At 46.2% G+C, this 15,151-nt stretch overlaps 2 protein-coding genes across 7 annotated transcripts in view; one reads left to right on the top strand and one right to left on the bottom strand.

Moving 5' to 3' along the window:
* The window catches only part of FARP1 (FERM, ARH/RhoGEF and pleckstrin domain protein 1), a 352,772-nt gene extending 345,469 nt beyond the window's left edge, over window positions 1–7,303 (top strand). For all 5 annotated transcript variants that reach the window (XM_066238046.1, XM_066238050.1, XM_066238049.1 and 2 more), the window contains 3 exons: window positions 4,341–4,448; window positions 4,846–4,997; window positions 6,795–7,303. In XM_066238046.1, coding sequence (XP_066094143.1) covers window positions 4,341–4,448; window positions 4,846–4,997; window positions 6,795–6,876 — 342 coding nt within the window. In that variant the 3' untranslated portion in view covers window positions 6,877–7,303. The remainder of the gene's footprint in view (window positions 1–4,340; window positions 4,449–4,845; window positions 4,998–6,794) is intronic.
* Window positions 7,304–11,338: 4,035 nt separating this feature from the next.
* The window catches only part of STK24 (serine/threonine kinase 24), a 170,538-nt gene continuing 166,725 nt past the window's right edge, over window positions 11,339–15,151 (bottom strand). For both annotated transcript variants that reach the window (XM_066238051.1, XM_066238052.1), the window contains exon 11: window positions 11,339–12,358. In XM_066238051.1, the coding sequence (XP_066094148.1) occupies window positions 12,322–12,358 (37 nt within the window). In that variant the 3' untranslated portion in view covers window positions 11,339–12,321. The remainder of the gene's footprint in view (window positions 12,359–15,151) is intronic.

Here is a 15,151-nt window from a genome sequence, read left to right as displayed (position 1 = left end):
AGGCATGTAGGTCATTCAAGAATACAGCTAACTCGCCTGACCTATGGTGGCGCAGTGGATAAAGCGTTGACCTGGAATGCTGAGGTTGCCGGTTCAAAACCCTGGGCTTGCCCGGTCAAGGCACATATGGCAATTGAAGCTTCCTGCTGCTCCTCCCCCCTTCTCTCTCTCTCTCTCTCTCTCTCAATCTCTCTCTCTCTTCTCTAAAATGAATAAATAAATTAAAAAAATTAAAAAAAAGATGTACCTAGTTTAAAAAAAAAAAGAAAAGAAAAGAATACAGCTAACTCCCAAGTCAGGTGGGTCCTGGGTGGCCCAGAGGTGCCTCCTCAAGGCCAGCTCTCCGGGCAGCAGGCCTGCATAGTAGTCCTTCATCTACATGGTCAGCTGAGTCTCCAACAAGCTGGCCCACAGGCCAGATCCTGCCCATCCCTGATTGTTTACAGCCCGTGAACCAAGAGCGGGATTTTACATTTCTGATTGGGTACTATCAACACAAACAGCTTTGATTTTGCCTCTTGGCCTGAAACCTGAAATATTGACTATATGGCCCTTGGAAGAAACGTTTGCCAAGAACTGCAGAGCAGGACAGCAAGCCCCTAGGTGTGGCAGAAATGCAGGTTGAATACTCCTGCAGTTGACGCGTCTGTCACTCTGCAGTGTCCCCTCCTTGCCAGCTGCCCCTTCCCCGGGTGCCTGCCTCCATCTGGCAGCCCATGGGGCTCCTGCGGGTGCCAGGCGCACGCACGCCTGACCAAGGGAAGGGCACAGCCTCTTGCACTTTCTCGTCGTCCTCGCTGGTTTCTCTCCAATCCTGAGTCCCGTGGGACTCACCAAGGTAGAAAAGAGTAATGGGGATGTTTGGGAACTGCACAAAGATGAGCTACAATTTTGTGATCAAGCCACTGGGCACTGAGGTTTCACAGGAGACATGAGGAGTCTGATGCCGGGGAAGGCCGGTGTGAAGCCTTGCCTCTGGAGGGACCTGAGGCGAAACGATCCAAGCTGATTTTTTTAAGACTGGAGTTAGGAAGTGGCGGTGATCTGGGAGAGGTGGGTTCTATTTACAGTTTGGATAGGAGTGAGGATCGTGACGGGACAGCACTGAGGGGGAATCCGCGGTGGGAGACAGTTAGCTGTCTGGCTGCCACAGAAACTTATCCTCTTAACAGCTGTTGGAGGCCCGAAGGGGGCGGGTCTGCTCCGCACCTCCCTTGGCTCCTGGGAACGGTATTCTTAGGCTTGTAAACGCATCACTCTAATCTCAGCCTCCATCTCACTTGACAGCATCCCTGTGTTAAAAAGGCCTCCTCTTGTAAGGACAAATCATTGGGATTAGGGTCCACCCTACTCCAGTTAACTTGATTTTATCTGCAAAGACCTGATTTCCAAATAAGGTCACCTCCACAGGTATCAAGACTTTGTTTGGACTTGGGACACACTATAGGACTGAGCAATTTGGGAGCTTAGAAGAGGGAGAGGGACAAAGAGGCCCCCCTCAGGCAGGGAGTCGGGAGGAGGCTGCTGTGAAAGGTGACAAGGAAGTGGGGCAAGGAGGCTGCCCTCTCATACAAGCAGGTGGAGACTGGGCCTGCTGGAGACAGACCGAAGGGCCATCCTCAGAGACAAACGGGCTCAGCCTCTTGAGGGCAGAGCTTAGGGGTCTGGGTGAGCTGAGCAGGAAGCTGAGTAAGTGTATTGGAGGAAGTTTCAGTGGCATTGCCAACTCCGGAGCCTGCAGCGAGGGCAATGGGAAGGAAAGGCCGATGAATGATTACTAAGAAGCATGTAGGCCAGTGGTTCTCAAAGTGTGCGCCCTAGAAGGTTTCCAGGTGTGCCCTATGATATTCCAAATAATGTGCCTGTTGGGGACCAAAAAACCAACAGGGTGTTTGGAGTTTAGATTTTTGGGGGACAGAGGTGTGGGGAATTGGCTGTAAGCTGACAGTCTGCCCAACCCCCCACCTCACTTGCCTGATTAGGTTGCAAAAGGCTGTTAAGCTGTGGTGCTGGACTGTTTACACTACCCCCCATGTAACCCGGAAAGACTGGAGGCAAGTTTCTTCTATCCTTTGTTTGGTGTAAAAGTTAAGATGATATGTATGGTGGGGGTTTTCTGCACTCAACACAATTAAGAGTAAAAAGAGAGGAATTCTTCAATGTATTGACAAGGAAATGAGAGTTTGCCTTTCAAATATATGCCCAAACATTGAAGAAATCGCTAGAACACATCAGGCTCATGTTTCTCATAAACACAAGAATGAAAAAACACATCCGCACCAGGACCTGCTGAATTTACTAAATCTCACTAAGAATGTATCTATATATATATAAAAAGATAACTTTTCTGTCGCTTTATTTTTTAACACCTTTTTTACGAATTCTAAAAAGCATAACAAAAAATGTAACATAACAATGTTTTTTAATCAGAATAAATTTAATTGTCATATTTATTTTAATTACCATAAAAGCATGCTTGGACTTTATATTTTTTCTTTAATATTTGACTTATTATAACGTATTTCTCAGAAATTTGTATAGTGCACCTACAAATATTTGTAGGATTTTAAATGCGCCCCGACTTCAGAAAGTTTGAGAACCACTGCCATTAGGATGGCAAAGCCAGGGAAATTTACTGTGTTTATATCCTCGCATGTTCCAGAAAGGACTTAAGGTAGCTGGCAGAAGTTAGAGGGTTCTCATGAACCTGGCTCTTGTTCCACAGAGAACTCCCTCTAAAACTGCATCTTAAAAGATCTTTTGGACTATATCTGGAGGAATTTATTTGCTTTAGTATGAACACATTAAAAGGAAAGAAAACATGCTATTTCGCTTGCCTCCGGTGTGACTTGCATGTAATTGTGTGTGAGGCTGTAGAAGCATCACACCCCCCACTCTGGCTGGGCCCTTACCTGCTTAGAACTCAGAGCTCCCCTTCTCCTCGGCCATTCTGCCTGTGGGTGTGGCAGCCAGATGTGGCAACAGAGGGTGGTCTCCTGGTGTAGGGATAGGACACCCCTCCACCTGTGGTATCCTCCTCGGTTCAGCTCCGGTCAGCAGGGACGGGCTCTACGTCCTATGGTCTGTCTCCCTTTCATTAGAATGTGAGCACTTGAGGGCAAACACACTTTCCATCTCAACTCCTGCCTTACTTAAATGGGTACTAAATACAAGTTATTGGAAAAACCCCAAAGGGATAGAATAAAGTAGACTCGGTATATTTTTATATATTTTTTAAATTGTTGTAAATATGGCCATTTAACCATTTTTTAAGTGAACAGTGCAATAGCAGTAGTTACAGTCACAAAGCTGTATGACCCTCACCATCTGTTTTCCTCACCTGAATCTCTCTGGTAATGAACTGCCAGCTAGCTTGTCAGGGAGGTCCACAGCCTTCTCAGTGTCATCCTCACAACAGTGACCTTAAGGGGCTTTGGAGTCAGCGAGAATGTGCCTCCTCTGCTCTTGGCAGCCTGTCTTGGCTGCTGGAAGTTCAAAGTAATGCTCTGTGCCAGGGACCCCACAGGAGCTAGCAGGATGCCCCTGGAATGCTTGTTTCTGCCTGTGTTCACTCTTCCCTTAGCTCCTGGGGAGAGGTCACTTCTCTCCAAGTCCAGTGTCCTGCCTGGGCCACTAGATGGCAGCCAGGAGCTGCTGGCATGGGACTTGGATGGTTTATTTAGTGTTGAGGGGTGTTGGCTCCTTACCTATGGATGCTGTAACAAGGCACCACCCACTGGGTGGCTTAAACACATTTGTTTCACCATTCTGGAGGGCTCAAGTCCGGAAATCGAGATGACAGGGGGCCAAACTCCCTCTAAAACCTGTAGGGGAGGGTCCTTCCTTGCCTCTCCCTGCTTCTGTGGTTTGTTACCCATCCTCGGTGTTGTAGATGCAACACCTGGTCTGTCTGCCGTCACATGGCATTCACTGTTCCCTGAGTGTCCGCCTTTCCTAAGGACGTCAGTCATAGTGGATTAAGGGCCTACCTACCTTGTTCCATTATGACTGCCTCTTAACTAATTATACCTATGATAACCATATTTCCATAAGGCACCATTCTGAGGTCCTGGGGGTTAGCACATCTTTTGGGGAGCATGGGAACATAATTCACCCCATTTTAATAGGTGACAAGAAAAATGAATCAACTTAGGCTTAGTTCGCTTCCTTCAGACAGCTGCAGGCCTTGTCTTGGAACCGCAGCCCCCACCTGTGAGCCTGTTCAGTGACAGCTTCACTGGACAGTGAAGACTGACTTGTCCTTTCCACAGGACCAGGCTGCCCCGAGGGGAAGGGCGGGGGCAGGATCTGTGCTCCTTACAGGCCTACTTGTCTTTCAGAACCAGTTGTCTGGAAACCTGCTGAGGAAATTCAAAAACAGCAATGGGTGGCAGAAGCTGTGGGTCGTGTTCACAAACTTCTGCCTCTTCTTCTACAAGTCACACCAGGTACGTACCTCACACAGGGTAGGTGTCCCTGTCACCCTTGGGACGAGCCATTTAGTGTACAGGCTGCGGAGAGCCTCACAGACCCCCTACACAGCACCCTCCTCTCTCACAGGGCAGGTGGCCTTCTCTGGAGGGGAGGAAGCCATAGCCATGAGACCCTGACCCTTAACTGTTAAGTGAAAGGTGACATCTATTTGCTAACGGGCCATCTGTCTGCTGGTTGGATAAGGGAGCAGGGACACCTTAATTGATGGCTCACATCCTGCCTAGGATGCACTAGCTGGACCCTGGAGCCCTGGCCAAGACGAGCTGCCTCGACTTCCAGAGGTGAGAGGCCACAGCCAGGCTCCACACCTGAGGCCACCTCTCCAAGCCACCTTCTGTTGTCTCTTTGCAGGACAATCACCCCCTTGCCAGCCTGCCCCTGCTGGGATACTCCCTCACCATTCCCTCAGAGTCTGAGGACATCCACAAGGACTACGTGTTCAAGCTGCATTTCAAGTCCCACGTGTACTACTTCAGGGCGGAAAGTGAATACACCTTTGAGAGGTGAGTGTTCCCCTCTGCACAGCACACCAGTGGGAAAACAACACTCATCTAAATAATGGGATTCACCTCAAGTAACCACGTGGATAAGGCTCTCCCTTCCAGTCCTGGCAATTGCTTAGAATAAATCTGGGGCCACTCTGCCAGAGTCCACCTCTGTTCTCAGAGAAGCAAGTGGAAACCATGACCCCCAGGGAAGTGACCTTAGTCCTGAACCTGTACAATGTTAGATAACCAACACCACACACCTGAACTTTGAAATCTCTAAAGTGCGTGCTTTTTTTAGTCTATGGCTTCAGTGATTGTTTAGTCGTAACAATCCTGACTGGGCTACAGTGGTTGGCAAACTCATTAGTCAACAGAGCCAAATACCAACAGTACGACGATCGAAATTTCTTTTGAGAGCCTAATTTTTTAAACTTAAACTATATAGGTAGGTACAGTCCTTATCGAGGTAGTGCCCGCACGTGGTATTTTGTGAAAGAGCCACACTCAAGGGGGCCAAAGAGCCGCATGTGGCTCGCAAGCATCGGTTTGCTGACCCCTGGATGGCCAAAGGCTGTTTCTGGTCAAAAGATCACATGAAGAACAGAAAGAATCCTAGTGCTTCTCAGCGGGGCCGCCTCTGGCTGTGAGGCAGTGGTCTTCACGCAAAGATGAATGTAAAATGGAGAGCGCTGGACTATCCTGTCTGACCTGTGGCTTCAGTCCATTCCTAAAATTTCAAGTGCAAATTCTGTCTTTAGGATTGCATCCCCTTGCAGGCTACACCAGCAGTTGTCACTGCAGAGCCACTGTGGGGGTGTGGGGGTGTGGCACAGGGGAGCAGTCCCCACCCCTCTCCTAGCCTGGCTGTTCGACAGGACTATTCCCTCATCACCCATTGTTATCAAACCCAAAGGATTTCTAATCAATGGGCCAGTTTTGATCTGTGCACAAACCCTAGTAAAGTTAGTTCCGTGGGAACAGCACAGTGGTTTAACACCAGGACTGAGACCTCGGTGACACCTCCAAAGCAGTCTCTAAGCTGCACTACATGTGCGGTGAGCCCGAAGCATAGCAATTCTCAAAGTTGATCCTGTGATAGGAAATGTAGCCAGTTTACGATCTTGTCACTGTTGTGGCAAGAATAAGTTAGCCTTGTAGTAGTAAGATCCTTAAAAAAAAAAAAAAAAAAGAACATTCTGTCCTAATGCCTAAAGCCATGCTATAAGCTCCATAAAAGCAGGAAGCTTGCAAGCCCAGGTCTCAGCCACAGCACTCCTGACATCTCAGACCAGATGAGAATGTTAGGGTCACACTGGGGGTGTCCTGTGCACTGTAGGAGGTTTGGCCACTACCCACTAGATGTCAGTTGTACCCGCCTTCTGCTGTGAGAACCAAAACTGTTTCTGGACAAAGTCAGTGTCCCCATGGTATCTGAAAACTAGCCGTGAACCACAGCACTCAAATGTAGGAAACGGAATTCCCAGGAGGAGGACGGGATGCCTACCCTTGTCCAGGAAGCATTACGAAGTAGAGCCCCTGAACAGCCAGGTGCCACTCGAATGACTCTAAGTGGAGTACGCTGCCATGTCCTGAGCGAGGCAAGGCTTGGTCACCAAGGTCACCGGTTCTCATACTGAAACTGAGGAACACCTGAAGGAACCCTTTCCCCAGCTTTCAATTACATACTTGGGTGCTGAGAGTTCATTAAGAACCCTTCTTCTGCTAAAATGGCAGATTACAAATAAGAAAGAAAACCAGAGATGTAGGTTTATAAAAAGTGGCCCCGACAGTCCGTTTCCTTTCTTGTTTCAGGTGGATGGAGGTGATCCGCAGCGCCACCAGCTCGGCCTCCCGTGCCCACCTTCTGAGTCACAAGGAGGCTCACGTGTACTGACGGCAGCACCACGCGCCCAGCCGGCCGCTTCAGCAGTGGCTGCTGTCCCAGGAGACACTTCCTCTGTATTAATGAAGCCTAGTGTAATTAACACCTGTCTGGGAAACAAAAACAGTTTTACAGTACAGCAATTCTCATCTGTCTCCAAATAACCATTTTTAACCTTGTCTTTTCAGCTGTTAATTTCTCATGGGAACGGACCAGTTCTCCCACTCCCAATTCTGGTGGTATTTGCTCTGTCATTCTCTCAACGGGTTGTTTTTAGCTTGTGCCAGTATTACAACATTGTCATTGATATAGTGCCAAATGACAAGTTTTCCTCCACAACTGCACCTTAAAAGCAGTACAAACACATCCGTTCAACCAAAGGACAGGGCAAGTGCGCTTTTCTTTTTATAGGCTGCTGTTTTAAAACAAATTTTTTTTTCCAGTGTTGGCAATATACGTGGCACAGTCTTAAGCAAATGAGATCATTTTAAGATTTCGTTCTTTTTTCCAATCTTTCTACTTTTATAATAGGAAGTTAGTCGGATTTACTCTTTTGATTAATAAGCGATCTGCAGCACACTACATGTTCCACTCTGGGGTCTTGTGCTCTGATGAAATGCTGGTTACCAGACCTACTTCCTGGCACAAGTTGACCAAATTGTTTAAGTGATTACTATTTACAAACTGTAGCGGGCTGTTTTTGTTAAGAGAAGCAGAAATCCAGTGCGATGTCTAGACTATCACTGTACTGTGAGTGGTATATACAATGGGAAGATATTAAGCTGTGGTGTTTTGCTGTTTCACAAGCATGAAAACTGTATGTCAGTGATCAGGGCCATCTGTAATGTACGTTATGGAGAGTGTCTGTGAGTTTCAGTGGATGCAGCACTAGGAATAATGGTGTGTAGTCCCCGGCACCCGTTTTCATACCTATCTATACCCTGTTGCAACTGTGGTTTGGAACTGCGCATTCAATAGTAGTATGTATCGTGCCCATCTTCAAAACCATTTTTTTCCTTTTTTACACTCATTCCCCCCAGGTAAGGGGTATCAACAACAGTAGGACACTGCACATTCTTGACTACACAGGGAACAAAGTCTCCAGCAAGCCTGGGCCCACCAGTCCAAGTCTGTTTGCCTGTTCTCTGTGGAGCCTGGGCTGCTACTCCCCAGTGTTCTGGAGCTAATGCAGTCCAGAGGGGCGGCCACCAACAGCTCTCTTCACTGCCCTGGGCCACTTCCGGGAAAGCCCCTTACCTAAGAAACACAGGGCCACCCCGACTTTGTGGAGCTGGGGCTGCCTACATGGGAACGGCAATGTACAAATGGACGAGTAGCTTGAGATGTGTTGATCATTTGCCTTACAATGTGTACTAGATGGTTTTAAGTACTAACAAAAGGGAATAAAAATACCTCACGCCAAAATCCAGCAAATTGAAGTTTTAAGGCAAAACAACTCATTTCGTCTCGTCTTTGTTTTCCCCTAATTTCTGGCGGTGCCTCTGCAGGCAAGGGGTGGGGCTGGCTGGTCGCTACAGGGTGTGTGTTACAGAGGAAAACAGCCTCAGCACCTCATTAAGACAAACGACATTTTGAAAAACTTGGTTATTTTCTAGTCTCTCTGCTTTACTTTCAACTTGGACATTTCTAGGAAACTGATCTTCAGTGGCTACAAAAGACAACAGTTAAAGCCCAAAGGAGGGCAGAGCAGATGGGCTACCTGTCACTTCCTTTATGAAAGGGGCCCTGAAGACCAGTTAATTCCAAGGTCTCCCCCACATCCCAGGGGCAATACCAACATCCTGGGAAAGTGACCCAAGTACTGGCAGAGGCAGTGTCAGGGCAATTCTCCCAGGCTCAGGGACGAAGCAGTCTCCCACTTGAGTATTTCTGAGGGATTCCAAACCACTTTCTGGAAACAGTTCAGATCTATGAGTCGCGCCTGTGCTTCCTGCCCCCTATGAAAACTTAAGTCCAAATCCTGTGGGCAATTTAAATTGCTCCCAAAGTTGCTAAGAACAGTTTCAGAGACACCTTCTGTGTTAGTCCATTCAGATTATATAACAAAATACCATAAACAACAGAAATGTCTCTCGTAGTTCTGAAGGCAGGCAGTCCAAGATCAGGTGCTGGTAGATTCCGTGTCTGGTGGGGACCCTCCTGGTTCATAACCAGCCTTGATGTGTCCTCACCTGGTAGCAGGGCCAGGGAGTTTCTGTGCATCTTCTGTATGGGCACTGCTCCCATCGAGACCGGAATCCTAATACCATCAAACTGGGCATTAGGATTTCAACATTTAAGGGGGGGGGGGCACTATACAGTCTATTCCTTGTACACATAAAGAAATTACCAAACCAATTGTTTTCTGTGAACTTTATTAACCCTTGCCTGATATCTGTGCTTGCAGCACTTCCCATTTATTGCCATATTTTATACCAGAAATACAGAAGGCATTTTTCAGGAAGAAAATATAAAAATGCTTATAAACAGACCATATGTTTTGCCAAAAGAAAGATACAAAATGCTACGTGAAGAACTAGACACTTCACAAGACCAACTCAAGAACAAAACTGTCAGGTTTGGAGGGTGTATGGCACTTGGTTACATCAAGGCAATCACGAGACCAACTCTGTTAAGAGTTCCAAAACGTCCCAAACTGGTGGCCACCTCACTTAGTACAACCCGCTGAGACACAGAAAAGACTATTTCAAAAGCATAAACAAACCGAACACAACCAGCCCACTGCCTTGGTTTCCAAGAGGCAGCAGCCCGCTTCTGTGGGAGTCCACCTACATACTAGGAGCACCACCACCATCTGCAGTCTCGGCAGATGAACGGAACTGCTGGGGTTTGGCAGTGAGAGGTTTCCAGGTATTAGTAAATCCGTCTTGAATATTGAGCTCTCAAGTCTGGCTAAACAGCATTAGCAGTTTATACAGTCAGAAGCAGGTCTCACTGTGGCTCTGGTAACTGGTCTGTATTTAATAAAGGACTTGAAATGCATACACAAATGCTAGCCTCCTTGGCTACACAAGATGCCCTTATAAGCAGGTAAACTGTAAAAATCAGAAGAGACTATAAGGAAGTGATCCACTTAAAATCCAATTGAACCACGTCTTTCTCAGGAAACTTCAATCAACAGAAAATACAATAAATTTAAGATAATTTGCTGCTTTATCCCAGACATTGTGTATTATAGTCTAGTGATCACAGAATCTACTAACCATTTATACCGATATGCTTAACTGGAATCCAGTCTGAGCATAACCATTACTCATATTTGAGACTGGCTTCAGCATCGCCTTGATATGTCATTGTCTAACTGCAAATTTTAGGAACTTTGTATCACAATGCTGTCTACATTTTCTCCCTTAAAAATCAAACACTTTGGAGGAACACTGCTCATTCTGAGTAATACTCTTGTCATGAACAAAACTAATCCTTGGCCTAAGCCTCACACAGAAATTAGTTCCTTCATACAGAATCCTCTTGGAAACAAAATGAAATATTCTCAAAATTTATTGGTCAAGTTATCGTTCTTGCTGCAGAATAACACACACAATCAGAATGAGCAATTCTGTTCTACTTCCCCTAACCAAAATGTATCCTTTATAGCAGTGTTTCTAATCACCAGTCTGTGGATTGGTCTGCCACAAATTTCATGCCAGTCAGCAAAAGAGTTAACCACCCTAATGTTGTATGAAGATTATAGACCCAATGATCTCAGTCAAATTTGCTTATGCTCAGGCAGAATTTGTGCCTCAGCAGTCCCCGAAATAATTCTATTTTCACCAGTCACCAAGTGTAAAAAGGTTGACAACCACTCCTTTACAGTAAGTGAACCCAAATCTACTTATAAAATAACCACAACTTAATTTTTCAATTTAAAAACTAGCCTCCATTAGCAAATCTAAACAATACCCACTCAAACATCTGCTCCTCAGGCCTCTGTCCTTCCCCTGTGACTTCTAGGCAGGCCGATACCTAGCCTTCCATCCAAAGTTTACCTCGTAACTCCCTTGCCTCCCAAGTTCTTTGTCTTCCCCTCAAGAACTGCTGCTTCCACAAGAGGTAACAATGATTCATAACAAATACAAACGTGCCATCCATCCTTAGACAGTCGGGGACAAAGCCTTTCCCATACAGAGACCCAGAGGTTTGCTTCCCCGTGGCAACAAGACCCTGCTGGCTGGCCAGCTAGAGGACACGGGCTCCTGTGAGGACAAATAACCCTTAACTAAGGTCCCTGGGAAGGGGGAGCAATTTTACAAATCAGTATTCAACCGTATCTTCTCAACGACCAGTTTTTAAAAGTTGCATAGAGAACTGACCTGAACATTCTGCATTTTGAATGTGGGCACTTCTTCCCAGAGCGTTCTAAAATGTCTCATCACACACACAAGTACACGCATACACAGATACACGCGGCAGGTAGCTGCCCTCTCGAGTCACGTTTCAAGGAGAGTATGCAAGGTAAGTGTTATAAAATTTATTCGTGTAAGCATTCAGACATTTTTAGGTGGAAAGATGATATGCAGATTTCACTACAAGGTGCAACAAAACCATAGGGGCGGCAGCAGTGCAGCACTGGCAGTGGGCAATGCCAAACGGGCGGCAGATGAGAGCACTTCGCTGGGGGAAAACTCAAAATAATAATTTACAGCTTCATGAGGCAAGATATGGTCCAATTTAAAACACTAAGAAATAGTACCATCAATGAAAAAGGAAATCAATTTCTAAGTGTACCAAAAAAGGGTTGTAGGGCAAACAAGTAAAATTTGCATTTGTTGAGGTACAAATAGGAGTGTTCCTTAAAAGGGGCATTAATTATTATTAATGGCAAACCCTGCAAATACAAAATAAAACCCAAATCACTGGTCACGTAATTCAAAATTTACATGTAATAAAGGCAAGGCAATAGACTCAAGTTATGGCCTGTCAAATATTTACTCCACTGACATTATCTACAGAAGCACTTGGCCAATTTGTACACAGTGATTCCTTATGCACGCCAAAAGGGTTTCCGTAAAAATGACACTATATACAAATCTGTACACTGACCCACCAGAGCGATTCTCCGTCTCCCAGGGAGGGGAGGTACAACTTAAAGCAGGATACCTGAGGTTTCATTTCTTCAGTTGCCTTATCATAATCCGAAATATACATTTCAGGGGTTTTGTTTTTAAAGACACTTTCCTTGATATGTGCACTATGGTTAAAATTAAAAACAAGAATGGTAAAATAATCGCTTGAAGAGGCTGACTCTCCCACACCCCATCTGAAGACCTATCTGGCCAAGGCCAGCGAGGAAGGCCCCCGAGGCCCCGACAGGCAGTCTAGGCTGTGGGACAGCCCTCGACGGTGCATCTTTCCGCAGAGTCAGCAAAGGCTCTCCTTGACTTTTTAGAGGAGGAGGTTGAAGAAGGAAGAAAAAAAAACCCAAATGCCAAAGGAATTTCAATGGGATGAGGTTCCTCCACCACTTAGAGAATATCTAGGAAAAAACAGAAATAGAAGTAAATAAATGTCATTTCTCTAAATGGAAAAATTTTGTAAAAATTCAAACAATAACCAAAATCCTAATGTTTACAGATACTCCAAGTCATAAAAATAATGAAGCAGTTATCAATGGATTAATTACTATATAAAGAATTCGTAAAGGCCCTGGCCAGTTGGCTCAGCGGTAAAGTGTTGGCCTGGCGTGTGCAGTCTTGGGTTCGATTCCCGGTCAGGGCACACAAGAGAAGCACCCATCTGCTTCTCCACCCCTCCCCCTCTCCTTCCTCTCTGTCTCTCTCTCCCCCTCCCACAGCCAAGGCGCCTTTGGAGCAAAGTTGGCCCAGGCACTGAGGACCGGTCCATGGCCTCTGCCTCAGGCACTAGAATGGCTCCAGTTGCAATGGAGCAACGCCCCAGAAGGGCACAGCATTGCCCCCTGGTGGGCATGCCACGTGGATCCCAGTTGGGTGCATGCAGGAGTCTGACTGCCTCCTCACTTCTAACTTCAGAAAAATACAAAAAAAAAATAAAGAAATCAGCCTTGGATGATTGGCTCAGTGGTAGATTGTTGGTCCTGTATGTGGATGTTCCAGGTTTGATTCCTGGTCAGTCACACAGGAGAAGTTGACCATCTATTTCTCCAATCCCCCCCCCCCATTTTTCTTCCCTATGGCTCAATTTCCTCGGGTGGCTCAAGTGAGTTGGCCCTGGATGCTGAGGATGGCTAGTGGAGCCTCCACCTCAGCTACTAAAAATAGCTCGTTTGCCAAACAACAGGTCCCAGATGGACAGAGCATCACCCTGTAGGGGCTTGCCAGGTGAATTCCCATCAGAGATCACGTAAGAGTCTGTCTTTGTCTCCCTTCTTCTCACATTTAAAAAAAAAATTTTTTTTAAATCATGATTCCAACACAAAAATTTCCATAGATAGGTTCAATTCAACCATAAAAGAACTGCAAGTATGTAAAAAGTGAGAATGTGATTCAGCCTTCCAAAAGAGTAAAAATATGTGAATAAAATAAATGACACACCTTTACTTAGAATCAAGTTTTTACAATTGAAAAATCAATAATACCCAATGACATAGTAAGATCCAGGAGTGCATAAACACGGTGGTTTGAGTACCAGTGCAAAAATTCCTTTTGGGCAAAAAAATACTGATGCTTGTTCAGGTATTCCATTTCCTGAAATCGTCTCTTAGGTTTTAATAATTAGGAAGCAACTCTGATGTACAGCTATAGAGAAATGGTTAAGTAAATAAAGCAGCTGAATAAAATAACAGATCAGTAATTGTAATTATATTTAAGCAATATGAAAACTATACACAAATAAGCGTGCACAAAATTATACACAGTTTTACAATTTCTTCAATCCTAAAACACATGTCTAAATTATATGTGCACTATAATTTTCAGAAATGTAAAAACTTATTAAGTTCATATATATATATATATATATATATATATATATATATATAATGAAAAGCAGTGCACCAAAAAAAGTAACGTTGACTGAACTAGAGTGGTGAGATTGTGTATACTTTCTTCTGTTTTCCAATAATGCCTCAGTATTGTCTCACTTTGGAATATAAAAAAGGGTGGGGGTAAGGGTGAGAGGTCCTCTCACAGCCAAGATTTCCTTAACCACCTCAAAACTGACCCCGTCACAAGGACTGAGAATGTGACAAATATTCCAACCAAGAGCTCCGCTTTTCAGGCACTATAATACTTGGCACTCTCCTAGAGAATAAAGAGTTATGTGAGATCCTCTTGAAGAGCATGCTTTAGCCACAGATTCTAAGACTCACTTTTTAAGAAACATAAATGCCTAAGTCATGGGAGTTGATGCCACATTAAAGGATTCGCACATTGATTCAAACTAAGATCTATAAGAAGCCTTTGAAATGCTTCAGACAAAAGTCAGTTCTCATTTTTTTTGTGTGTGTGTTTTTCTGAAGCTGGAAATGGGGAGAGACAGTCAGACAGACTCCCGCATGCGCCCGACCGGGATCCACCTGGCACGCCCACCAGGGGTGACGCTCTGCCCACCAGGGGGCGATGCTCTGCCCCTCCAGGGCGTCGCTTTGCCACAACCAGAGCCACTCTAGCGCCTGGGGCAGAAGCCAAGGTGCCATCCCCAGCGCCCGGGCCATCTTTGCTCCAATGGAGCCTTGGCTGCGGGAGGGGAAGAGAGAGACAGAGAGAAAGGAGGGGGTGGGGAGTGGAGAAGCAGATGGGCGCTTCTCCTATGTGCCCTGGCCGGGAATCGAACCCAGGTCCCATGCACGCCAGGCCGACGCTCCACCGCTGAGCCAACCGGCCAGGGCCAGTTCTCTTTTTTTTTTTTTTTGCATTTTTCTGAAGCTGGAAATGGGGAGAGACAGTCAGACAGACTCCCGCATGCGCCCGACCAGGATCCACCCGGCATGCCCACCAGGGGGCGATGCTCTGCCCCTCCAGGGCGTCACTCTGTCGCAACCAGAGCCACTCTAGCGCCTGGGGCAGAGGCCAAGGAGCCATCCCTAGCGCCCCGGCCATCCTTGCTCCAATGGAGCCTCGCTGCGGGAGGGGAAGAGAGAGACAGAGAGGAAGGAGAGGGGGAGGGGTGGAGAAGCAGATGGGTGCTTCTCCTGTGTGCCCTGGCTGGGAATCGAACCCAGGACCCCTGAACGCCAGGCCGACGCTCTACCACTGAGCCAACGGGCCAGGGCCCAGTTCTCATTTTTTGAGGTGAGCCATTGAACTAATGCATTTGGGGATAAACTGAGCACAAAGCATAAGCAAAGGAC

Source organism: Saccopteryx bilineata, chromosome 6 (genome assembly GCF_036850765.1).
Source record: "Saccopteryx bilineata isolate mSacBil1 chromosome 6, mSacBil1_pri_phased_curated, whole genome shotgun sequence".
Classification (NCBI taxonomy): Eukaryota; Metazoa; Chordata; class Mammalia; order Chiroptera; family Emballonuridae; genus Saccopteryx; species Saccopteryx bilineata.
Note: the sequence above shows the minus strand (reverse complement) of the source record. Positions and strands in the feature narration are given on the sequence as shown.